Genomic DNA, 27,783 nt, shown 5'->3' with positions numbered 1-27,783 from the left:
CGGGAAGAAGCGAAAACGGCGTCCGAGAACACGCAGCGTATCACCAGCGAGACCTTCTGCCGCTGAGAACACGGAAGAAGCGGGCTGTGCCGGCGCTATCACGAACGCGGCACCCGTGATCGCGGACGCAATAGCGACGATCAAAGATCACACGCGAGCTGTGCGCGTCGACACTCCCCTGGTTTCCGACGCTGAAAAAGTGGCCATCGAGTGTCGTGCGAGTGATATAAAGCAACACGTTTCGTCGACGTCAGCCACACGACGCAAGCGGTCTTTTTTTCGAGACTCTGAAGGAGCCGCGACGACTGGAACGCCGTTCACCGTCGTAAGCTTAGCGTTGGTGAATGAACTGCTTCAGTGCATGAATTGCCGTGTGTGTGGCGGGCCTGGCAGATCTCTCCAAAGAAGACCGAGAATATGGCATCGCCGCGAAACTTGTGCTGACCTGTGATGAGTGCGGAGAACTCGAGACTGCACGGAGCTCGCCAAGAGCAGGGGGGGACGCGGCGCGCGGCCCTTTCGAAATCGACGTGCTCGCGGTTCGCGCGGCAATGAGCACAGGGAACGGACAAACTGCGCTAAACGATATATTTTCCACTCTGAATATTTCGCGGAGAGGCATGCACACGAAGACCTACCAAGATTATGTTAAATTGAAGAGGCTGCCGCGTTCGTTATTGACGACTGCGCGAGCACGGTGAAAATGCTGTATGCTGATCTGGACTACGGAAATCCTGGAAACATCGCTGTTTCCTTTGATGGGACTCGGTTGACCAGGGGCCACTCGTCCCATATTTGTGTTGGGACAGTGATCGAGCCATTCACGGGATATGTGCTTGACTTCGTCGTCCTATCGAACTTCTGTTTGGGGTGCCAGCTAGGGCCGAAGGAGGACGACCCAAGGTATGCCGAGTGGCTAGCTGACCACAGCTGCCAAAAGAATACCTCCAGTAAGCCAGGCCAAATGGAGGTGGAAGTGGCACAAATTTTGTTTGGCCGCTCATTAGAAAGGCACGGACTCCGCTACACAACCATATTATGTGATGGAGACAGCCGGGCCTTCAATAGCCTTCAGGAGGCACAGGTATATGGCTTTGTACCAATAGAAAAAGAGGACTGTGTCAACCATGTGCATAAGCGCATGGGCACAGCTTTTCGAAACCTCCTGCAGAAACAAAGAGCTGACGGAAAGCCAAGCCTTGGCGGTAAAGGAAAACTCACGGGCGAGCTGCTCACAAAGCTCACTACATATTATGGATGGGCTTTGAAAACTCAAGGAAACATCAAAGCCATGCATAATGCTGTTTGGGCAACTCTTTATCATGTAGCATCTACTGATGCAAGCCCAAATCATTCGCATTGCCCAAGTGGTGAAGAACCCTGGTGCAAGTACAACAGGGCTGTTGCCCAGAAGGAGACTCCTCCAAAGCATCGCTACAACCTGCCGGAACATGTTGTTGATGCCTTGCGGCCTGTGTATACGCGACTCTCTGACAAGAAATTGCTGAAGCGTTGTCAGAGAAGCAAAATCCAAAACCCGAACGAGAGCCTGCACTCTGTCATTTGGTCGCTCGTGTCAAAGAGCAAACATGCCTCCCTTTTCACTGTGGAAGCTGCTGTGGCCGAAGCAGTCGCAAGGTTTAACGCAGGCAAAGGGAGAGCAGATGCAGCAATACTAAATGAACTGCACCTGCAGCAGAATGCCGTAGCCTCTGAAAGATGTTCAGAAAAGGACAGTCGCAGACTAGTGGCATTCGATAAGAAGCATGCACATGCTGAAAACTTCAGGCGTGCAATGAAAAGAAAGCGCACCAAGGAAAATGATGATGACTACGTTCCTGGTGGCTTCTAGCATCATTACCACACTGATTCATACCTTCTCCTATTGAATAAAAATGCTCCCCATGTTCCTAAACTTCATTTCTCGTTTTCTCAAAACAACATTTTTTATCACATCCTAGGCCATTGCCCACAGTATCTTTTGATGTAGCGGTTGGATTTTGATAATTTTTGTAGCATTTGAAAGCTTATACATTGATTTGTGCAATAAAACCAAGAAATTTTGATACTTTTATTTAGAACAGTGATTTAATCAACAATAAAATTAAGCGACAGTTTCAGCTTTCTGATGAGTATACTTGATAAGGCCATAACTCTTGAACCAATGAAGCTAAAAATAAAATTATGGTTTTCCTGCACTCCCTGGTCTCCATAGAGCGCTGTCATACCAAATTAGTAGCAATCTTTTATGGGAAAGCTGTCAAAAGACTGGGCAGAATGTAAGTTCATGAAACAGTCAATATTTTTAAAATGTGGGACTGATAGCCCAAATCTAATTGCATATTTGTTTTCAGCTGTGAAAAATACATATTGCATAAAAATTTCAGCTGGAAATACTGAAAATTAAAAAAAAATATTTTCAAACCAGTGTCTGCCCTTAAGGCCAACGATACCCCTGTAATCAATGACCAGACAAACTATGCAATGCTAGGAAACTTCCAAGCACGTGCATCGCCATGTTTTTTTTTGGCCAAAATTTGTAAACATCGAACTTGATGATAAATCTTTCCAATATTTGATTCAATATTTGGCTTTCTTTTTTCTTGACTTGGTACTATCTTCAAATCGAAACCTTTTCAGTTTTCACACACCTTTGCTTTTATTTTCACTACCCTGTGATAATACATTGTTAATAAATGGTGATGTACTTTGCATCCTAAAAGAACCAAAGGGTCGAGCTAATGACAACTTTTTCGGCACAAATATAATCCAAACATGCAAAAACAGTTTGCAAGTCCATCCCGCTGAAGTCTGCAAGGTGGAGCAAGGTCCACTAATGTGAAAATTGCCGTCCATCTGACTGCAGCAAAAAGCAACAAAGGAAACGCATACAGGTATCTCAGAAAGAAAACTTAACGGGTGAAACAAAATTTTTACTGGCTCTGGAGTCGAACCTGACACCAATTACTTACCGGGGTAGTCGCTTATCATCTGAGCTAACCAGGGGACTAGCAAATCACAGAACAAGGCCTAATTAAATGGCAACTCAAAGTGCATAGAGAATAGAATATCGTAAACGAGTTCTGCGAAAGTCCGTAAGTTAACTTGTGAAAATTCTCATCCGTAGTCTGTCAATTATTGTATATGTTATATAGTGCATCTCTTGTAAAGGTCAGCTAGTAGTTGTAGCTCCTTCCCAGCCTGAAATCAGTGAATTTCCTTGCGCTCACCTACGGTTGAAGACATTGCCTTGCAGACCATCGTGCCTTTGCTTCCATCCACAGAGCCACAGCACACGCTCACTGGGGGAAAAGAAAACTGGAGTAGAGCACCACAAGTGTATAAAACTGCATAAATGTGTGTAACATGCCATCACACAGCAAATAAAAGCATAATTACTCTTAAACACTTGTATATAACACGGATCTGAATGCTATAGAAGAAAACAAGCGAGGGGTCATGAAAACAGAAAAAGAAATACTATCTTGGTGTAATAGGACCGAAGAGACTGGTTCCTTGATCATATAGTAAAAGAAGAACGTTCAAAAAATCTCTGATGCCCAGATATAATGTGAGAAGCAGTTACAAAATGCTAAAATGCAGGTGTGGGGGCCAAATTATGCAAAAATTACATATGCCTTCATCATTTGCATATCACTTGCATTCCTTAACTGTGCTGGGAATAAAAGAACAGGGAAGTGTTTGAAGCAGTTATTGTGGGTAGAAGAAATCTACGGCAGAACTGATCTCACAATCAATGCCAACGGTAATGTGTTAGCATTATGACACAACGTAGTGCCACCATCGAAATGAGCTATGTACCAGGCGTGTACTGCAGCGGCACTGCCAACTCCCGCTTCCCCAAGAACACTCGGTGCACCCCGCTCCCGTGAATGCCTGCATGCGGCCTCCGAAATGCGTTGGGATGCTGTCCTCGAGAAACCCTTGCTGCGTCGGTTTGATTCCACCAGAGAAGTTTAAGCAATCTTTTGTGTCATTGTATACAGCGGCACATACCTAGTTATGCAAGTTGGCGTCAAAGACGTTCCTTGGCACACACCTACTGAGACATACCCAGGGACCAAATGTGGCATCAAAGAGATTCATTGGAGACCCACACAGACCGAGTGGAACGTACCCACTACTCCAATCGGCATCAAGGTTCCTTCGAATGTGGTACCCAGTCCCTCACCCACAGTGACCCGTGTTGGCCTGAAAGAGGTTCGTGGAAGAAGGGCAGCCCGCATGTACACACTGCCACATACCCAGGTTTGTCTGATGGTTGGTTTCAAACCCCGTTACCTCAGCACAGCAGCTCGATGCGATCCAGATAAACGGGAAAACTCTTAGATACAAACATAGGCACATAGACACAAAGACAGACAGACGGATAGATAGATAGACAGATGGCCTCTAGAAAGTGTGTGAAGTACTTTAAGAATGCAAACGCCCTAAGAAAAAGGTATACTTAAATTGCAAGGCCTTCTAGTGTATCAAAATAAAAAATGCATGAAAGAGACTCAACTTCTCTTAATTAAACGAGATAAGTTCACGACAGCTAGCATTTAGGCTACTTCAGCATACCAAAACAAGGTCCAGATGAAATGGACAGCCTTTATTTGTACGCTTTCAATTAAATTATACTGGTATCTATGCAGGGGCTGGTGCAACTTAATGCTTGAGGCAGTATGTAGTGTAGCTGTGTTGCTTTCTGATCAAAAAAAGAAAACAATGAAATAAAGAAACGCTGTAGGCACCATACCTTGATGTAGACCTGAGCTATACGTTGCACAGTCAGGCAGAGGAGAGTTATCAAGAAACACTCACAAAAAAGACATTAAAGTTCGACTGTTACTAGAAACTTTAGCGTGAGAAGTACACTGAATGAGAAAAAGACAAGAGGGGTAAAGTGCTGAAGTATCAACAGAGAAATTTATTGAAAGGAGATGAATAAATACCCTTAAAATAAATATGAGAAGATGTGAAATGACTCAAGACAACATTCATTTAGGCTAGATGGTGCACACTTGAATTAGGAAAGAACAGCGCCAACTAACACGGTCACGAGAGGAGTAATGACACAGAACAAGCGCTTGTCCCGTGTTGTCCTCTCTCTCATGATCATCTTAGTTGGCGCTGTACCTTCCTAATCTGGAATGACGCCACATTCTTTGAAGAGTAGCGGCAAGGTCATCTATTTCCAATCTGTGCAGCATGATAGACAGCCTCAGGACACAGCTATCACCTGCCTTCTGAATGTAGTAGGCCTCCGCTATCTCACGTGCCACCCTGTCTCTGTATTTAGGCACTATCTTGGTGTCCGAAAGACTGAAAGCGCAGCTACATTCTTCACAAAGCAATGATAAATGAGATGTTGGCTGGCCCTTCAAGGAAGTCCTGCATTCCTTCAGATAGTTACCATTTCGTCTGGCTGATTTGGCCTTTTCCACATGAGGGGGGAATTTCATAAACCACGCCCTCGTTACACGGGGCATATACATCATGCTGCTTTGTATTGCACCCCTCTCTTTCCACAGCAGCACACATTTCGTCTAACTTATTCTTGGTTGAAAAGACGACATTGAAGCTGTATCCTGCCCCACCCTTCACAACTCACTGTGACATGCCATGTAGATATGGAAGGCTGCTCACAGGCACATCTTTACCCTCCCTTCTACCTGTGATTGAATCGTTAGCTTTCAGTATCAGCTTATCAAGAGCAGCGGTGGTGTAGAGGCAGAGCATCCACCTCACGTGCGAGAGGATCGTGGTTCAAATACCGGTGCCCACAATTTTCCACCGGATTAAAAAAAAAATCTGCGTGTTGATAAAATTGCTTAAACAAGGCCTGGAGGTTCTGGTCACCGGCCTGATCCCGGTGACCAGAACCGGTAACGCACTCCCTCACCAGAGCAGGATTGGCCACCCTGGTGCAGTACTTGGCCACAACCTCCTATATGAATACAACAATCAAACCCCGGCACTGAGTCCCCAGCAGCTGCGAAGACCGCCATTGGAATCTGAACCTCGCAACGTTTAACGCTAGGACGTTATCTAGTGAGGCGAGTCTAGCAGTGCTATTGGAGGAATGAGAGGGCACTAAATGGGATATAATAGGGCTCAGTGAAGTTGGGAGGCCGAAAGAAGCATATACAGTGCTAAAAAGCTGGCACGTCCTGTGCTACCGGGGCTTAGCAGAGAGACGAGAACTAGGAGTCGGATTGATGATTAATAGGAATACAGCTGGTAACATACAGGAATTCTATAGCTTTAACAAGAGGGTGGAAGATCTTGTTGTGAAACTTAATAAGGGGTACAAATTGAAGGTCGCATAGGTCTACGCCCCTACATCCAGTCATGATGACCAAGAAGTCAACAGCTTCTATGAACACGTGGAATCAGCGATGGGTAAAGTCAAAACAAAATACACTATACTCATGGGCGACTTCAATGCCAAGGTAGGCAAGAAGCAAGCTGGAGACAAGTCAGTGAGGGAATATGGCATAGGGTCTAGGAATAGCAGGGGAGAGCTATTAGTAGACTTTGCAGAACAGAATAAGATGCGGATAATGAATACATTCTTCCACAAGCGGGATAGCCAAAAGTGGACGTGGAGGAGCCCGAATGACGAGACTAGAAATGAAATAGACTTCATACTCTGCGCTAACCTTGGCATCATACAAGATATGGACGTGCTCGGCAAGGTGCACTGCAGCGATCATAGGATGGTAAGAACTCAAATTAGTCTAGACCTGAGGAGGGAACGGAAGAAGCTGGTACATAAGAAGCCGATCAATGAGCTAGCGGTAAGAGGGAAAATAGAGGAATGCCAAAGACTTAAAAAATTATAGACCGATCAGCTTACTGTCGGTTGCCTACAAACTATTTACTAAGGTAATCGCAAATAGAATCAGGAACACCTTAGACTTCTGTCAAGCAAAGGACCAGGCAGGATTCCGTAAAGGCTACTCAACAATAGACCATATTCACACTATCAATCAGGTGATAGAGAAATGTGCGGAATATAATCAACCCTTATATATAGATTTCAATGATTACGAGAAAGCATTTGATTCTGTCGAAACCTCAGCAGTCATGGAGGCATTACGGAACCAAGGTGTAGACGAGCTGTATGTAAAAATACTGAAAGATATCTATAGCGGCTCCACAGCTACCGCAGTCCTCCATAGAGAAAGGAACAAAATTCCAATAAAGAAAGGCATCAGGCAGGGAGATACAATCTCTCCAATGCTATTCACAGCGTATTTACAGGAGGTATTCAGAGACCTGAATTGGGAAGAATTGGGGATAAGTGTTAATGGAGAATACCTTAGTAACTTGCGATTCGCTGATGATATTGCCTTGCTTAGTAACTCAGGGGACCAATTACAATGTTTGCTCACTGACCTGCAGAGGCAAAGCAGAAGAGTGGGTCTAAAAATTAATCTGCAGAAAACTAAAGCAATGTTTAACAGTCTCGGAAGAGAACAGCAGTTTACGATAGGCAGTGAGGCACTGGAAGTGGTAAGGGAATACATCTACTTAGGGCAGGTAGTGACCGCGGATCCTGATCATGAGACCGAAATAATCAGAAGAATAAGAATGGGCTGAGGTGCGTTTGGTAGGCATTCTCAGATCATGAACACCAGGTTGCCATTATTCAAGAGAAAATGTACCTATAACAGCTGTGTCTTACGAATACTCACCTACGGGACAGAAACCTGGAGGCTTACGAAAAGGGTTCTACTTAAATTGAGGACGATGCAACGAGCTATGGAAAGAAGAATGATGGGTGTAACGTTAAGGGATTAGAAAAGAGCAGATTGGGTGAGGGAACAAACGCGAGTTAATGACATCTTAGTTGAAATCAAGAAAAATAAATGGGCATGGGCAGGACATGTAATGAGGAGGGAAAATAACCTATGGTCATTAAGGGTTACGGACTGGATCCCAAGGGAAGGGAAGCGTAGCAGGGGGCAGCAGAAAGTTAGGTGGGCGGATGAGATTAAGAAGTTTGCAAGGGCGACATGGCCACAATTAGTACATGACCGGGGTTGTTGGAGAAGTATGGGAGAGGCCTTTGCCCTGCAGTGGGCGTAAGCAGGCTGATGATGATGATGATGATGATCAGCTTTTGCAGGATACTTTCAAGTCATAAAATTTGCCAGCTATTACCCATACACCCTAATACGAAACATGAGCGCAGCTCTATACATGTTTTCATTTCACTGGTGTGGACATCTGTCTCATGTGGCACATTGCAAATGAAGCGAAATGTTGCAAAACAAGTAACCCTCAAGCACATCAATAGAAGGCGAGCAGAGTCTGCAATCTTTGAGAATCTGATCTGCGGGTCAAGTGCGCTGGCTTTTACACATGACTTGTCGGATGTTCCAGTGTAATTGCTGGCGCCTGTGTGGCTTCCAGAAAGTACTACACAATTCGTGTCGTGCACACAATCAGATTTCAAATAGTACTATGGCGCCATCTCGTAGTCTCGTGTGGCACTCTGCTTTCCCCCACAACATTTTGCCATACTCTCCTCCTCTGTTTTCCACCTTATGCTTTCACTGTAGCGTCATCCTCCACTTTCCTCCCTTGCGATCGCTTCTTTCATCTCCCGCTGCGCGCCACATTTGCTATCATTTTTTGCTTTACTCATTTGCTTGGTTATGACGAGGTACAATGCTGAGGCATGCCGACACTTGCCACAAGAACGGCTTGACATGAAAAGGATGCACAATGCAAGGGGCCAATAGGTGCAGGAATCCTGACACTACATGCTGCCAAACCCTTTGCTCCGACACGAGACGAGAGGTCGTGGCAACCTTGTGCATCTTAACCGCAAAGGACATCTGAAGCAAAGTGTCTTGTTCTTCCTTCCAACTTGTCAATGCCTCACTGTGTTGGAGCTGAGGACTTGACAGTACGTGGTCACAGGAATCCTGCAGCATTCCTTTTGTCTCTTTACATTGTGGAGTTTTTTATAACACCCACAAGTTTTATCCAGGTGTAGTAGAGATGATGTTAAAATAATTTAGAGTACTATTCTGACCTCACATTCAAGTACTTTAAGGTACAATTCTTTTTCAAGAAATAAAATTCAGTGAACAGACGGTGAGATGTATTGGACAACAATATATGTGACAGTGAAATCTAGGTAGCATAACCAGTATCCGACGGGATCGCGGGAAAGACATACAGGTCAGCTCACACTCGAGAGTTGATTCAGAGGTTGGAAGTGGCAGCACAGTGGTGACCGACCCAGCCTAATGGGGCATGGATGTTACCCAGCAGCTTTTGAACATTTGCATGCATTACAGTTATGGGATTTCTGTGAAGGCTCACTTAAAAGGACACTGCTTGCAAAAGACAAAGTCCACAGGAAGTGCCGTGGGCGGAAAGCAATGAACTGCACTTCCAGTGGAATACTGAGCAAATGCTTCGTAGAGCACCCACTCCTCTCCGGCATTGTGGCCCTAGGCTCACCGTTCACGGCTGGTGTAGGTGACCAAGTTGAGGGGTCCTTGCCCTGCCCGGTACACAGGCTCTGAGGGGCGGCTGGAGCCCAGGTCCCCCAGCATGGCGCGTACACCCACTGCATAGTCGCTCTTGTTGACCAGCTTTAGGCGAGAGCTCTCCTCCAGGCAGCGCTGGAGTGCACGCACTGGGTCAAGGGCACTCCAACAATGCACAGGTCTCCCACCATAGCAAGGGAAATGAGAGGCCGCCTGTAGCGGAGGGCTCTGGATTATTGCTGACTGCTTACAATTCTCGAATATTCCCCTAAATTTAACTACAAGCATTCTTACATTTCAGCCTGAACAAAATGCCATGGCGATGAATCAAAGCCCACAGCCATCAAACGTCATAGCCACTGTGGTCAGTCCCAATGGTAGAAGCTCTGCTTCTGCATGTTTTTTATGTCCAGTACAGTGTAGCAGTGCATAATTGGAATCTGGAGACAGGCTTCATTGAGCAATAACCATGCCTGGGCTAGACAGGCTTTACAAAGTTTTTCTTTACACCTGCAATAACAATGCCTGTGCTGTTTTCAGCCTCATCCTTTTAATTGGGCTAGTCAGTTTTCTATACATAGCAGGCAATGCAGTGGAAGCTATGTAAGCAGTGACCTCACATACAAGTCCCATTACAAATGCCTTGAAGCACAGTTGTTCTTGTTTTGAAGCGTTTCCTATGAAATAACTGTCATATACAGTCAATGTTGGATTTTTCTGACACCCTAGAGACCGTGATAACGTCAGAAAAATCGGGCAGTCCAAGAAAAAAAAAAAAAGGAGTGAGAAAAGAAAAAGATGCATGCAAGCCTTTTACCACCGTATTAGCTCGAAAAATTCATTAATTTGCCTTTGTACAGCATTCCGCATGCACGCAATAATGTCTTCTTTAGTTTCAGCTGGAGTCACATCATTTACTGTACACTAATGGTAGCGTCATCAGCGTTCGCATCCATTCACAGCTCGTCAGCAGCACAGGCACTGGCTTCTTGTTTTCAGTTTTGGAGCCGTCCAAACCTGCCATCACTTTTGATTAATGTGGCGAATTAGGCATGTTGGTACACATTTGAAAATGCACAAAAAAGATATGGAGAGAGACTAGACGACGGATCAGAGTTCATCCTTGTCGTGTTGTCTTCATCCGTGTCTCTTTTGCGCTGCTGCCTTTTCAATTATCACTTTTGAGGAGCAGTTTTATCATCAGTTAATTCCACACAGAGGTTGAGCTCACTGTCAGTGTTGGAAAATTATTCAAATGTAGGTTTGCACAAGTATAAATTTTTAGATTGAAGCAAATAATAATTAGTGTAGAATAATTTCAAAGTGGATAGTTCCAATTTGGATAAGTTTGCTGTTGCGTATTTGTGGCTGCTACGTCGCATTTTCACAGTCCCAACTTGAATAACATTGACTTCCACATAATATGCTCCCATGTTATGCAATGGCATTCTGTAATGTTCCTGCATCTTACGTTGCATTTAAACACGGCAGTCACTTAAACTTAGCGCCACACAGGAGATTTACAACAAGCAACGAGTACGTTGCAACAAGTGATCGGTACTTTGCAACAAGCAATCGAAATTTGCAATAAGCGACCGATTTGTTGCAACAAATGACCGATCCCTTGGAACAAGTAACTGAAGTTTAGAACAAGTGACTGCACAAGCATCAGGATAAATTGTTCACAAAGAAGTTGGCAAAGCCCCTGAAAAAGTGTGCATCGGTTACAACTTACTGGGAATCCCACAAATAAGGCTAAAACCAGGGCTACATTTATTTTTGGAACTGCCTTATAAACCGTTTTTTCATGGGCACCACCATATTGCTACGCAGTGGCGCCATCTATGGGCAGTCAGCATGCTGACTTGGGTGAGCGCTCCTTTTGCATGGCAACTATATGCTCAGCGGTAGTTTCTGGCATTTGTTTTTGCGCTCGTGCAGTATATTTAGTATGACGTGGTGTCTTCTTCATGGAGAACGGTTCTGTGTGACGTACTGAAGTGGTTTAAGTTGGTATGGCCAGAGTTTCTGCTGCCATTAAGGCGGACCAAGCACGCAGCGTGATCAGCCTCACAACCACGATCAGCCTCACAAGCCTACAATCAGCCTCACAGATCAATTGTGTATTTCTGAAAGTTCCATTCCCAAATGTGATCTTATTGTAGTATTATCATCTAATTCTAAGCTGCGGTGTAGGAGCAATGAAACATACGCCACAATCGTAACAGCGTGGGTACCATTCTGCTACGACATAAGCTGTGCTATTATACTGTGACAAGCATACAAACTGTTAGCTGCAGATTACATTGTGTGACTACTTGCTTCGGTGAATGAGATTCTCACCCATGAATGAAATAGTTTTGGTTAGTAATAACAGCATACCTTACAGTGTGAACTATACTTGTCTAGCAAAGCCGCCGTTTATGAACTGCGCAAGCATCCTAAGCAGTGGTAGGTGCTGAATTACAAAAATCTTTGTTCTACATAGCGTATAGTCCACGCATGCGGCATCAACATTCATAGATCTATAAACGTGCGACGTGACTATGTGAGGTCGTACTGCGGTGTTAGCGCATTTTCTCTTTCTTTTTCGAAAATAAAGATAACCGATTTTTTTTTTTCCGGTTGTGTTTGTCTCGTTCTCTACAACGCACTCACAAGTATTACAGAAATATTGTCCTCAAAAATAGCCACCGCATTCTTTTTATGCAATCCATCTCGGATATTATAGCTTTACAGGGCAAAAAGGCAACGCTGAAGCACATATATAGCTCGTGCATGTATCACGCAGGTTCACCAACCACAGTGATCGCTGTGTTGAGCAGTGCCATCGGCCTCATGCAAGAGGCAAGCGTAGATATATACTGATTTCAAGCCTAATAGACATTAAATGCGTGAGAATGATGCCGGTGTATCACAAATATTTGATAGCACCTGCCGCTTAGATGTTTCGTCGTTGCCTTAGGTTGGCTGTACAGAGGCGCCGGTTCTCTTCGTTAAATTAAAACTGATATGTGCAATATAGTTCACAACACATACCGCTCCTGATAATGCGTGTCGCATGTTTGCGTCCCCAAGAGATATTTCCACATACTGTAGTTACTGATGTACCAAAAGGCTTCCTTGATGACGTTATATAAACAGACATTGCGTAAATTTTGCAATTATGATGTAAAACATCTTGAAATCATTCCGCAGCAAGTGACAGCAATACTTTCAAGCAGCACCCAGCCAATAAGCGCCAGTTCTCTTTAGTCAGCTTCATCACAACAAACCCATGTTATGCAGTGAAGCATATAAAAACATTGCGGTGAAACATATCAAGAGTGGAAAGGGGCCACACAGTAAACATGTCTCTTAATAACTTACGCACAAGTGATGTCACCAGGCACACTACAAGTGCCTAGACATCTAATAGCTATACTGGCAGCCACTCAGAGCTATATCTGATGTTGCTGTAGAGATCTGTGGCCTTCCTTACCGTTATGTTTTCCCGGCTGTAGAGATTTTTTTTCTGCGGTCTCTTGAAAAATTTATCAACAGGGTTCTACTGTAGTTGTGGGATTTGCATAAAACCTTGACATGAGAGCCAGATGTTGAAAAATCTAAGGAAGTTGAGTCTTTATTGTTAAAAAGGAAATAGGTTCATCTCCAAAGTCAGTTTATTTTCAAGATGCTGTTATTCACATATACTAATGCAAAAATGCTAGTTCAGCATTTCTTACAACTCCAACTGCACAGAAAATTTTTTTACTGTTGCGCTTCAGTCTACCTAAAATCTTATGGTGGTTCTGGCTGCAGGCACGTTTCATGTTCACCTGTCATGAATTGTTGGGATGCTGTGAAGTGCAACCTTGACTGCGTGACGAGTTTATGCTGTGTTGTGCAAATTCAGCTTGATGCTTTCCGTCTATATGGGCGCCTAACATGTCTTGCATGCGCCCAGCCGAACACCTTTTTTAGGTGATTAGCATTATTTGCTTATTTCAGGCATTTTGAGCTTTCCTGCCTGCCTGCCCGCCCATCCGTCCGTATGTCCGTCCATCTATCCTCTTATGCATGCCCGGTCGCCCAAGTTGTGTACCTGCTTGGGTCACTAAGTATGTGCTTGTCAACATCATGCCATCGCGGTCGTTCCATCATTGTCATTACAGCTTTGCCATCTGACTCATCATGCCGTCATTGTCATGCCTTCTACGCTGACCCAGTGACCCAAATTGTTCAATAGCTTGAACCACTAAATATGCGCTCATGATCACAATGTTGTCATGGTCATTGCATGACCGTCACTCCAGCTTTGTCATCCGACTCTCATCAAGCCATCATATGTTGAATTCCAATGGCGGAGTGAGAGCAAGTTTTTCTGCTCATTTCGGAGCAAGTTTGTTCCAATGACAGAGTGAGGGCGGAAGTAAGGTGTTCCAATGAGAGAGTCGGAGGGGATTCAGAGCGGGAGTCACTCCGTGGAACAGAAAAAGATGCTCCGCCAAAATCAGCGGAGTGGACCGGAACTCTGCGTGACGCATTTCCTTTACCACGTTTGTCTGCTAAGAGTCGCCACCGGTCATGACTCGCGAGGAAGCAAAAGCAGCTGCACTCTTGGCGAGATATCCATTCCGCACTTTTAAAAAACAACATGTGAACGGCGCTGAAGAGACAAATGACCGGTGTGGCGGTGCTGGGAGCAAACAGCAGAAGGAAATGACAACACGCAAGGTATCCTGGGTAACTCGGTGATGGAACTTCCGCTTCCGCCTCGCTTCGGCGGCGCAGGTTGTGTTCCACTCGCGGATCTGGAGGCGTTGCTCTGCGCCAGAGTTGAGTGCTCGCATGCGGAGTCCGTCGGCTGCTCCGACCTTGCCATTGGAATTCGACAATAGTCATACAGTCATCATGCATTTGTAGCAATACCATCTCCATGAGGTTGTCATGGTAGTTCCATCATCGTCAATCGAGCTTCATCATTTAACTCTTGTGATGCTGTCATTGTTCCAGTCTTCGTGATACATCGTCGTCATCTCATCATCGTCATATCATTGTAAAAAAAATCAAATTATGGGGTTTTACGTGCCAAAACCAAAATCTGATAATCGGGCATGCCATAGTGAGGGACTCCAGAAATTTGGACCACCTGGGGTTCTTCAACATGCACGTAAATCTAAGTACACGGGTGTTTTTGCATTTCGCCCCCATCGAAATGCGGCCGCTGTGGTCGGGATTCCGATCCCGCAACCTCTTGCTTAGAAGCCCAACTATCGCTGTCATGCCATTGTCGTCATTGCCTTCTCCTTCCACAGACATCATCATGCGTTTGTTGTCGTACGATTATCATGACGCCTCGTGTTAGTTCTATCATTGTCATTCCAACTTCGTCATCAGACTCTCCTCCTGCCATCATCATCGTGCCAGCCTTGCCACAGTCATTATCATACCATGGTCGTTATGCCAACATTGTCACGCTGTCATTTTACCATTAATCATAACTTCAGAAATGTTATCCCATTGTTGTCATGCCGTCATCATCATGCCACCTTTGGTATATTATTGATGTTATTCCTTCCTCATTTTATTGTTATCATGCTTTCATCATTCATTTGCGATTATGCAGCCATTGTCATGCCATCATCTTCAGACAGTTGCTGTCATGCATCTCTTGCCATACTGCCATCGTCATGCCATCGTTGTCATTCCAGCTTCATTATACTATCGTCGTCGCACCTATGCCGTCATAAACTAGTCATCCCATTATTCTCATGCCTTGGTCACCATGTTGTCATCATACCATCGTCATGCCATCACCACCATACCACCTTTCTCATTTTATAACATCATTCCATTGCCATTACTGCATTGTCATCATGCAGTCATGCTTATTGGTGGCCTTGCCAAGTGAGTGACCTATCAATGCGGACCGATACCAGATATGGTATAGGTGACATGTAGCCGAAAGAATGGAAGTCTCATAATGACCACTACAGATTTTAGCCAAACGCAATGTCAGCAATACAGTGTGTCAATATACTGCTTGAATGCTAATCGCATCCCTGTTGACAGTCATTGTGTGCTGGGTTCTGGCACAATTTTTTTTTATTTAACAGTAAAATTGAGCTGTAGGGGGGAGGGGGTGTACATATGACTCTCAACTCCAGGTGTGGCTTCACGACAGTGTAAATTTCGTCTCAAGATTTGGGCCCTGCAACCGTGAAACCAGCTGTAGGGCAAAGTTCTTCCCAGTCATTGTCCCTGAAGGTGTGGGAAACAGAGATGAGCTGGCCGAAGGTGGACAATTCGTGCATTCATTAATGGAGATTGCGCAAGTTATTTTCCTGGGTTATACGCACAGGTTTTAAAAATTCTTAATCTTTCCGGGGTGTTGTAATGAGAAGGGGAGGGGGGAGGGGAACAACATAGATTCATTCATTTTGGATACTTCAATAGCTTCAAATACTGAAATCAGAGCCAAAGCGAATATCAAATGCCATAACATTCTTGAATATTTCAACATATCGACTATTCGCACAAGCCTATTCAAATGTTGTCTCAGTGGAAATCGCAACCCCAGTGGTACGCATGCTGTTGTTCACAAAGTCCAGGAAGGTAGGGGAGTGATCGAGCGCACTGTTATCTTTCAATGAGAAACCACCAGTACAGTACTTAGCGTGAAGCTTTCGTGGCAAAAACATTTACAAAGCCTGTCTTGTCCCCGATGTGTCTGAAAGTGTGCCAACAGCAGACCTGAGCCACACTCAACTTACCTGATGATGGTGGCTTTTTTTTTCGTCGTCGACCTACAGTAGTGCGTCCTGCATTTTCGAAGCCATAGGTGAGGATAATGAAGGTGACAGTACAATGATGCCAGATTTCTGGAAAACTGATATTTTGTGGGCCCGGTTTGAAGCAATGCAGTGGAACTCTGTCTCCCCTGGGTTTTAAAAATGCCAATGCGGCATTAGGCGGATGCGACGATGGCCACCTTTTTCAATGCCGAAATCAAGTTCTCTCGTGTTTCTCTACCTAAAGTAAACAATTAGACCTGGAAACCTCTATAGTTTTGTACGGAGCTTCAGCTTAGTATTGACAATTGCAAGGCGTTGAGCCTCTTGCACCCTCTCTTGTGTGGATGTGGCATGACAAAAATGCTTTGCTGCCAGCATTTCAATGATATAATTTGCTTGTAGCGCCAAGAATAATGAGTCGCATGGAGAACAACAAAAACATGCCTGTCTTTTGTTCCAAGAAATGTTGCAGTTAATAATGTTCTACCCTGCCAGCTATGCTTTAGACTAACTTTCGACTGCCATGCATGGCAATGAGAACAGCACAATAGCTTTGCTAAAAATGGTAGAGTATCCTGTGCCTGACAGAGAATGCACGTCTGTCTTTATTTATAGATACTGCGATCTTTTACAAGATATTAGCAGGGTGGGAACATACAAGTACATTCACACAAACATACAGTTCAAGCAATCATGCCGACGCTTGAATTCAACATGGCAAAATGACAGAATGCATGAAAAAAGGTCCAAATAAAGTATGTGCGCTTGAGTTATGAATGCAGGTGCGCCTGAAAAACGGGATAAAAAATTTTGTGTAATGACTTCATCAGGAAGTTTATTCCAATCAACTATTGTTCTTGTAAAATAAGAGTACTTGAAGCAGTTGTTGTGCGGTGTTATTGGGGTTACTGCTAGGGAGTATTTATGACGAGTGGCATAAACAGTTAAAGGTGTTAAGATGTGCGAGGTATCAGTATGGTAGTGGCTATTCATTAGCTGAGAAAGAATTTTAATCTGGAAACACAATTTTGTTCTGTAATCGAAGAGAAGCCACTACGTTTAAGAAGATCTGTTATAGAAGTTCGACCATAAGAATTGTAAATAAATCGGACAGCTTTCTTTTGAATTCTTTCTAATTTTTCAATATTTGTTTTTGTGTAGGGGTCCCAAATGATTATTGCATATTCTAAAGTAGGACAAACTATTGTATTATATGCCAGGAGGCAGACAGCTGGTGTGGAGAATTTTAGCGACCATCTGAGGGTGAACAATTTGCGAATGCAATTAGCCATTACAGTGTCAGTATGTTTTGACCAGGAAAGATTGAGAGATATGTGTATACCGAAGTATTTATAGTGAAATACTTCAGAGATATAAGTGTTCTGGGTAAAATAGTGAAAGAGAAGGGGCTTTTTCCTTAGTGTTATTCTCATAAAGACGGTTTTTTCATAGTTAATAGCTATTTGCCATTGATGGCACCGTGCAACTATTTTGCCAAAGTCACTGTTTAGCCTGATTTGGTCTTGGGGTGAGTCAATTTCGTCATATAGTATACAGTCATCCGCATAAAGTTCAATTTTTACAGATAGATTATTGCCAATGTCATTTAAATAAACAAGAAAAAAAAGAGCACCCACCACGGATCCCTGGGGAACGCCAGAGGCAACAGGTAATGTGTTGGAGGAAGTCTGGTTTATCCTAACAAATTGGAAACAGTTGGTTAAGTATGCTTGTATCCATTTTAATAGCTTACCGTTTCTAAGTATAAAACTTAATTTGTAAAGTAATTTCCTGTGGGCTACTTCGTCGAATGCTTTACTGAAATCCGTGAATATAGCGTCGGTTTGTTTTCTATTATTTATTTTGTTGGCAAAATTACACATTTGCAAAACTTTTTCTTGCCCAGTAGGTACCAAAGAATAATATACCTTGCCATTACCTCATTACTTACAAATGCACACATTTTTTATTACTTCTAAGGGTATTTGTGCTGTCATTAAAGGGCCCCTCACTAGGTCACATAGCAAATTTTGGTTATACGCTGGAAGCTGTTACATGCCCTCTATGGATTGTTCTACCGCAATAATTTTTGAAATTAGTTCATTATTAGCCAAGATAGAAATATTTCAGCATCGTGAACCCATGGTTTCAGGAGGCGAGCGTCACTGCTAATATAGACACTCTCTCTAGTTGCTCCTGTCTAGCCTCTGCAAGCGAAAATTCTTCCCTGCATTTTCCCATACTGTAGCTGGAGGATTGCGTGATGAATATGTTACAAGCCCCGCTTTCTTTTTTTTTTTTTTTTTCGTACTTTCGTGCTGCATGGTGCACTTTCACTGACTGTCTCTTGCGCAATGCTGTTGCATTTGTCTCATTTCCTGCAGTACACGATTTTCTGTGCTGCGCATGAGGACATCTGACTAGCAGTATAAGTCAGTGCTACACAAATACTGAGGCTGACACAAGCGGATCACAGAGCATGATCCCGTGCTGGAACATGATACAAAAAGACATAGTTTCGTTCTCTGCGTGTGCGACTGCATGACATAGGAACAAGCAGACGAAACGGAAGTACATCTCTCTTGCTATGCTATGAAATAAAACGAAGACATGGACATTCGGTTTGTAGGTTTCATTATTTCCCTAAGCTTTAGTTCGTCTATTGAAGCAACAGATTAAACAAATAGCTGCTGTTGCCAAAGTCAGGTGTCACCATGAGCGACACGTCACAGCACAAGCACATAGGGTGCACCTGTGTGATGATAAACGTCAACTCTCCCGCTAGGTGCAAGCGTGAGAAGGGCAAACGGCGTTTGGTTTGAAATTTAAGCTCTTCTTGCGGCACGTGGCGGTGCAATGCTTTACAGGCATGATCTTCAGCGCGCAATGTATACACTGCGCTTGTCAGTTCAAGATGACCAGACCTGGTGAGGAGCATCAAGCATCACTACCAAATTTTTGTAAAACAGAGTTGAATACTTTTCTATAATTCTGGCCTGCATTTCTTCACAGCCTCTGTGGCATTCTAGCCTTCTGGAGCACTGGCTAACAGGGAAGATTGTGCCTGTTCACAAGTCTGGGGTAGCACACAATCATCAAACTTTCGTCCAATTTCACTCACATCTGCACTCATACATTTTTTGAACACATTATATTCACTCACTTTGTTAACTTTCTTGAGTCTAACCAGTTTTTTACACCCTCACAACATGGCTTCTGCAAGAATTTTTCTTCCGAAACACAGCTACTGGTCTTTACTAATGATCTGCATCGGTTGCTTGATTCTGGATTAACAATAGACTATTTTTTATATTCCTCGATAGCATTTCAGACGTTCAATCATCATTTACAACTTCTTAAGCTCGGCCAATTCAACATAGATCCCAATGTGCTTAACAGAATTCGAGCTTTCCTTTCTAACTCTCGAGTATGTCCAGGGGTCTGTCCTGGGACGCTTACTTTTCTTAATATTATTAATGACCTACCCACTAATATTTTATCAAAGGTTTGCCTATTTGCAGATGACTGTGTAATTTACCGGAAAATAGCCAACCAAGACGATGTGGCCTCCTTCTAGACATGCTTGCCTGGTGTCATATATGCAACATACTTGCTTGGTTTCAATTGTAGAACACGGAACTAAACAATTAAAAATGCAAGCCAATGTGCACGTATCTTCCACCTAATTAGCGTGTTCAACTATCATTTTGAAAATACGTCCCTTGAGTCTGTTTCATCTTACAAATATCTCGGTGTTCATACTTCTAGTAACCTGTCATGGAACCATCATGTGAGGTACATCAACACCAAAGCTAACGGTTCACTTGGATACTTTCCGAGAAACTTCTACATGGCACTCCAATCACTTCAAAAAGCTTCTTACACCACTTACCATATTTACTCAAACGTAACCTGCACTTTTTTCCCAATAACACGGGTCCAAAAATTGCATGCACATTACAATTGAGTACGACCCTAAATCTGTATTACCATATCCCCATCAGCATTTCAAAATGGCCGCCTCATATGCGCCTCAAGCCTTGCTGCCGTAGCTTCCTCCATGTGCTGTAGTATGTATGCTTAGGTTGGTCCATCGTCCGTCTTCCCGTTTTCTGCGTTTGCTCTATCAACATCGCAGTGCCGACTACGAAGACATGCCGAGTGTTCAACACGATGCCACAATTAAAAGGAAAGTGATCAGATGTGTGGAAAGTGGCGGAAATCGGGCCGCATCACAGGCGTTTGGAGTTCCCGAAACTTGTGTGCAGGACTGGTGCTAGCAGGAGAGGCGTTCTGCACTGGCAGCTGCTACGTATGGCACAGCCGTGTGGCCCCTATCTTGAAAGCGATTTACGACGGAGGCAACAGTCTATGCATCTAGGTGCAGCACGCTGTGTTCTAGTCGCTTAGTTCATGTTGAAGCGAGAGGCCACACAAAAGTAAATTCTCTCGCTCCTGCTACCGCACTTCCTCACTTCGGCATTCTCATAAAAAGTTTTCGCGGTCATTGCATGAGACGTGTTCGTGTTCGCTTATGCAAGCATGAATCCACGCTTGTTAATTTAGTTAGGAAGCTAATCTTTAAAAGTTTATACAGTCAATAAAACTAAATCCTTACTTTTTGTAATCGATGTTTCACCTTTCGGGGGAAACTGCAACTTTTTTTTTTATTTATCGCAACTTTAGTGCATTGGAAGTAAATCTTTCTTTTTTTCCAAATGAAAGAAAGTTGTATTTCTGTATGAAAGAATGAGGTGTGCATTACTGTAAAGGACATTTCTTTTTTTAGGTTACGGCAAACGGGTGCACATTACAATCAAGGGCGCGTTAGAATCAAGTAATGTGGCGATGCGTGACTTTCCCGCATCCCCTGATATGTTGTTTTCCCGCATAGCTCCGGTCTCCTGTAATCCGGCTTCACAGCATGGCTTTACGGCAGTGGTCGCTATGCTTGCAGGGTAGTACGAGATAGCACGAATGTTGCTCTGCTAATGCCACCTAACGACGGGGTTACTTGGGAATGAAAAAAAAGAAGGTTCTTCCTCTTTGGCTCCAGGTCAGCAAGCGGCGCGGACGTTCCGTTCATGCGCCGATCCATACTTCTGCGAGATCATCTCGCAAGGTCTATTCGTGCTTTCCAGATATGCTAGCACCACCACGCTGATTTTTTCGTAAGCCGGGAGGGGGTGATGGATTTCCTACTCACGCGGTTTCTGCAGCTGTGCTGGCATTTTGGTACTCTTCGATATGGGAAAAAAAAACACTGTCGATGAGCGAAGAGCAACCACATATACAGTGTACCACAATGCACAAATTGTGCAATATTGGGAAAGCTTGCACCACTTTCTAAAAGAGGAAAAACGGAGGAAGTTGTGGGCGATCAAGTTCCGCATTGAGAAGCAAGTGAGCAAAGAAATGGTCATATGTAACGAGCATTTTAACAAAGACGACTTCTTTTGGGGCCACCTTATTGAGTGCAATTGACTGTTGCGCTGTTCTCAATGATTTCATTTTAATTTTGTGGCGAGCTGATTGTGAAAATTCGCCTAAAGATGAGTTGAAGCCTTTACGAAAGCGGCTAAAGAGAAACGCCATGCCTTCACAAAAGTTCCCGCTGCGGTCCCACGAAGCAAGAGTGAGGGCTAGGGTTGTCCAAAGAAAGCCCTCTACAGATTCTCAAGGTAAATTTAAGTATGCAGGATTCATTGTTTACTCAATTTTCTGCCCGCACTCGTACTGTTTTGGTAAATACTCTGCGATGGTGCCTGATGCTGTGTTGCGAGCACTGCAAACTAGAGAATGTATTCCGCAACTGTTCTTAAGTCATTTTATGTGAGAATGAAGCAGGCGGTCAATGCACAAGGGATTCGCTGCTTTGTATTTTTCGTTTTTTTTTTGGCCATAGTCAAAGATGTGTACCGATCGGAGGTCGTGCGCACGCATTTCTGATTTTGTATTTGTTTTGTTTGGTTTTAAAGCATCTCTTCTAAACAATGTTGCAGGAAACAAGGGCCAGGACAACGTACCTGAAGCGGTCATTGATGAAGACTGTGCATGCGAGCTTCCCTACAGCATGCAAAAGCGCTAATCGTGCTGGAAACGGGGCGCGGTGGCGCACCTCATTGTCTCGCTCATATATTGTAAACTGGCACTACTGAAATGTTTCCGCATTATCTGACATTTTTAACAGGCATTCCACAACTAAGCTGGCGCATGGAGCCATGTATATATCTCGTCATGAACGCACACAACATTTGCATTATGCAGTGGCATGGGGGGTACTGTGCTTTGTTTGCACCCTTACATCATTAACTACTTGGTGTCAATTCTCGTACATCAGGTATGGATTACAAAACATAAGGAGAAATAGTGACCTCTACAGTGCCGGTTATATTGCAGACTTAAACTTTTATCGTATGCGGCGGGCCTCTTACGGCGCTTGTCTGCAAGCAGAGTGACTCGACCTGGACAGCTGCGCTTGTCGTCTCTCGTATTCCACACCATATTATATGGCCAGCTTTAAACATAGCCTCTCCTTCTACAACACATCTCTGCATTTCTTACCAAGGTCAGTAAACGTGCTTAGAGATACCAGAGGCCCGTAGGCTGCCTGATTCTGGAGATGCGCACGCTTTCGTTATCGCGTCCATCACCGCTATCACCGTCCTATTGAAACATTTTCAGTGCGACTTATATGCGCTGGAAAGTCTGAATACTGAAATCGACGAATACAATCATTCGAACGTGCCACCGTTCAAGTGACCGTACGTGGGAACAACCAGGCATTGGTGTTCAGCATGGGGTGAACATATTCACTCGCTATCCGGTTGCGGTGAGTTAGACTTCCTCGATTTGTCACGCGCCCACTGGTATGTTTTGTGGATAGCAACTACGCTAGCAGGCATTGGTCTATGAAAGGCGCAACAAATGCCCTTGTGATAGTTTGCATTACTGTGTTGTCCTTCCTTTGTCCCAAGAGCATGGGTGGGAATCCTACATCTGTTGCCCAACGTGGGGCTCTTGGGGCATCGGGCAATAGCCTTAACAGTTTTGCTTCGTTCGAGACCTTTGTTTGAACTGAAGCATAGGGCTAGTGTGGATTTTGATTGCTAGCGCCGGTGGTGTGCTTTCTTCAAAGAGGCGACGGTGGCCGTAGTGTGTTTAACTTTTCAACATACTAAGCCTTTTCGTAAATGATTTTTTTTAATGACATTCGTCGCTACGAGAGCCACATGGTCTACATCCTGGGAGAGCGAGGCTTAGCACCCGTGGAACATTGCCAAGCCTGCAACGAGTGAGTATGGAAGCCTTGTGGGTGGTCCGAATTTCTTATGTAAATAGCTTCTTCTATCTCCTTGACTCTGATGAAGTCACGGCTGCGGGAGCCGGGTGGCTGCGGGCCACAGGTGCTACTACAGGCTGGCTCGTATTGTGGCCGGGCACCGGGTGCTCCGACACTGTCTGGGACGGTGGGCACCATCAACTCAGATGCTGTGTGCACTGAGCGGTGTAGGACCACCTCACAGAGCTGACGTTTCCTCGGGGCTGCCAGTCCTGCGCCCATTTTGGTTGTTCTTTTTTGGATGCCGGTTGTTGTCAGGGTAGCGGCGCTTTAGGCCTAAGGCTTTACGAAGCTGCCTGTTGCACGTAGAGGGACACAACCTGGTGGACCGTGGCGTTGAGGTGTTATACTTTGCTTCGCTCATTCTAGTTAGCCTTGCACGAATTGAAATTACTCGTTCAACTCAAGGAAGCAAGCTTTGTTCACGTGAACTTAGCATCTAAGTAGCTGCCCGATCCTTTGCTAGCCGAATTGACCATTGTACCACGTGGGCGATGCGCATGCAGAATTCTTCTCCCTTGCACTACTTTAGTGTTTGCCGAGTACGTTGAGCGTACACAGCGTGAGTGGAGCCGCCCCTGGTTTGTTGTCACCTGCACATTGTCTGTGCTGCTGCCCCGGACTACGATCCAGCCACCCCAGGCAAAGGTGATACTGTGGCCAGTTCAGCGTGGCGACTTCGACGGCCACCTGTGGCCGGCTCGCAACCCTCGGTGGTGGAGAAAAGAGCCGGCAGTCCCCAACAGCTACTGCAGCTCTCGCCAGCAGGGCGTATTGGCGCGAGCCACGCTTGCTCGTACTGACTACTGTGTCGCCGTTTCCAGAGTCTTAGCCTGGAATCGTGCCGTGAATCTGCGGAGCTGCTGCTGTGACCAGCGGACACCAGCGGTGTACCCCAAGGACAATGTCGGCTCGCATGATATGGACAGCATGTGGACATTTCCTTGGTGCGGCCACTGTTGCATGTACTACTTTGTTCATGAAGTACGTGTTGATGTTAGACTGTGTGACATGTTTTGCCGGAATATGCAGTGATTTAAGGTTGGGGGGATGCGGGGATGAGCGACTCTCGCGCGTCCCCTGTTATGTTGTTTTTCCGCATAGCTTCCGTCTCCTGTAATCCGGCTTCGCCGCGTGGCTTTGCGGCAGTCGTCAGTATGCTTGCACGGTAGTACGAGAGATGGTGCGAGTGTTGCTCCGCTACCACCACCTAACGACGAGTTTACGTGGGCGCGAAAAGAAGAAGGCGCTTCATCTTTGGCTCTGGGTCAGCAAGTGGTGCAGACGTTCCGTGCAGGCGCCGATCCATGCTTGTGCGAGACCGTCTCGTAAGGTCTATACCGAAATGGACGAATAAGATCGTTCGGATGCACCACCACTCGTGACCGTACGCAAGAACAACCAGCCATTGGCGTCCAGCATGGGGCCAACATATTTGCTCGCTATCCAGTCACGGTGAGTTGGACTTCCTCGATTTGTCGCGCGCCCACCGGCATGTTTTGCAGATAGCAACTAGGCTAGCAGGCATTGGTCTATGAAAGGTGCAATAAATGCCCTTGCGATTGATTGCACTACTATGTTGTCGTTCCTTTGCCCCAAGAGCACGGGTGAGAATCCCACAGTAAATACGGTACATTCGTCTGCCACTTGAATACGCATCATCCATTTTGAATTTCGGTGGCACTACGCTGATGAATAAACTTGAAGGAGTACTGAATTGTTCTATTCGCTTGATCTTAGCCCATTATAAACACATAGCCAGTGTAACCATGATGCAGTCACAGCATAACCTTCCAGAACTTACCGTTTGGCGTAAAATAGCCCGGTTCACTTTTTTTCATCATATTTACGATCACAACAATCATCTTCGTGAACAGTTTGTTAAACCCCCGCCTTTCATATTGTCTAAAATTGTTGATGTTGAAGAAATTGTTGAAGAAATTCATGTTCCTCATTGCAGAACTGTGAACTATTCACATGAATTATTATATCGAACTACTCTGAATGCAATCAGCTGCCAGCAGCAGCTACTGCTATCGCAGATAGATCATGCTATAATAGTTTAATACCATGCCTTGATTGCGATCTTTAATTTGTACTTAATTTGTTCTTTTGTTTTGGTTTGCCTGTTTGTTGTTACTTTTATATCCTGAATTTATACTGCTTAATTTTTTCATTTTATTGCAGCTGTAGATTTTTGTATGGTTTTGTTGATCGTTCATGCTCCTTACTATTATTAAATCAATTGTTTTTCCAATTTTTATCTGTGATATGCTCCTCCCCTCTGTAATATGCAAACTCTGAGGGTAAAATAAATAAATAAATAAATAAATACAATTATTTCTGCTGTGACGAGGTTTACTGGACTCCTTAAGCGTTAGCCAGAAACAGTGGCAGCAACCATCCCACAGCTTCTGCACTTTGTCTCAGATAAGATATTTTCTGTGTGTAACAAAGACATTTGTGGAAAAAGAAGTCTCAGTTCCGTTGTGTGGAAGGGTTCTTGTGCCTAATATAAAAATTTTAGTCAAGTGATATCTGGAACTCCTTTAGGACTATCCTTGTCCGAACACACCCAGGTGGCTCCATCACTGCAGTGTTGTCATCACACTTTCTTTCTGGTCATATATAAGCGGGGAACATTTCTTCAGATAGCAGGCACAATTGGAGAGTGGCGCTAGAAATGAATTTCCCCAGACACCTCGCTGTGTGCATTCTCCTGTGCTTGATAGCTAACTTTCAGCAGAAAAAAATATGCATGCAGGAGCCCTCAAAAGGCAAGTTCAACTCAATTCGTGGCTTAGAAGAGGCAAAAAAAAAAAAAACTATCCGAGTTGTGTTTCCTTATTACCACAAAAAGAGTGAGTTCGGAATGCAATATGAATGTAATTTGGATTTTACCACCATTAGAACTACGCAAATCATTGGGACAACCACACAGGGTTCGAAAAGTAGGTTCAATTTTTTTGCCTAAAATAAAATAACGCAATATGTTTTTGCAGTACCAGATTTATCAGTCCTGGGAGGGCATTCTGTAAAATTTTATTCAATATAGGCACTTATAGTTTTTTTTTAACGTCTTAAAATTGGCAAATTTTCTTTCCTATTGCAGTTTTGGTATTTTCAGGATTTTATAACGAAATAAATACGTAATGATTCTGCACATTTCTTACATAAATTCGTGGGAAATTGTTTGAAAATTTGTTAGAAAATTCTTAAGCTTCGTTGCCTTAGCTAAAGTAGCCCTACAAAGGCACTGATATTGGTGTCAATGTGAGGCTCTTGGTCAGAAAGCAAGCCTTGGCAATTTTTAAAGAAAATACTGTGGGTGGCATAAGCCTGTTTCCTTGGAACAGTAGTTCTAATAGTGTGAAATTACTAAAAAAATGTTTGGCGGAGTACAATCTCTTAGTTTTGTAGTGATAGGTCCTCAAACTTGCAAAATTTGCAAGTAGCTGATTAAATTATAATGTCCTTTTCTGGAAATCTGCACTGTGTCTTGCAATACAAAGGTTGATTCCTTTCTGGAGGCATTTGCCCACCTCATAAAATTCTCGCTGTAAACAAAAAAAGAGTTGGGACCCCCCTAAGTCTGTCCTTATCTGAACCCACCCTGTAAATGGAAACAAACAAACAAAAAACTGCCAAATTTGCCTGCTTCATTTTGTTGTTGTTTCTTCTGCATGTGCTTCATTTCTTTCTTGCAGCGGCCACATTTTCATCTGCATCACTGCTTGCAGTACTCTCAGTTTCTGACCAAACTGGAAATGTTTTGTTACGTCCACTATGGCAAAGAGGAAGCTCAGTGCAGTTAACGAAAACAAATGCTGTATAAGCCGATACTTTCTCAAAAATTGTACTTATTATGTATTATACTAAAATGCAAGTCCTTTCTTTTTCAACTTGCTGTTACATTTCTTTTGTAATATATAAGATGATGATAAATGCAGCTTTAACCCCATTTGAAGCTAATACTTCATAACCATAAAGAGTTAATTCCCCCAAGCTGTCCTTGGCTTTGTTATCTGTTTCATTTGCTAGACGTTTCATCTGTTACACAGTTCAATCTGTAAACTCATGTTCACAAGTTGAATACGCCCAGCTGCCCAATTCTTTAATAACATGGCATGAGCGCTGTATCCATGTG

At 44.1% G+C, this 27,783-nt stretch overlaps 1 protein-coding gene across 14 annotated transcripts in view; it reads right to left on the bottom strand.

Moving 5' to 3' along the window:
- The window catches only part of mio (GATOR complex protein mio), a 560,893-nt gene that overhangs the window by 212,235 nt on the left and 320,875 nt on the right, over positions 1 to 27,783 (bottom strand). For all 14 annotated transcript variants that reach the window (XR_012826275.1, XM_075682897.1, XM_075682900.1 and 11 more), the window contains 2 exons: positions 9,490 to 9,659; positions 3,231 to 3,302 (listed from right to left, as the gene is read on the bottom strand). Coding sequence is in view for 13 of the 14 variants with exons in the window: in XM_075682897.1 (XP_075539012.1) it covers positions 3,231 to 3,302; positions 9,490 to 9,659 (242 nt within the window). In the remaining variant the exon portion in view is untranslated. The remainder of the gene's footprint in view (positions 1 to 3,230; positions 3,303 to 9,489; positions 9,660 to 27,783) is intronic.

The sequence above is a fragment of the Dermacentor variabilis genome, chromosome 2 (assembly GCF_050947875.1).
Source record: "Dermacentor variabilis isolate Ectoservices chromosome 2, ASM5094787v1, whole genome shotgun sequence".
Taxonomy (NCBI): Eukaryota; Metazoa; Arthropoda; class Arachnida; order Ixodida; family Ixodidae; genus Dermacentor; species Dermacentor variabilis.
Note: the sequence above shows the minus strand (reverse complement) of the source record. Positions and strands in the feature narration are given on the sequence as shown.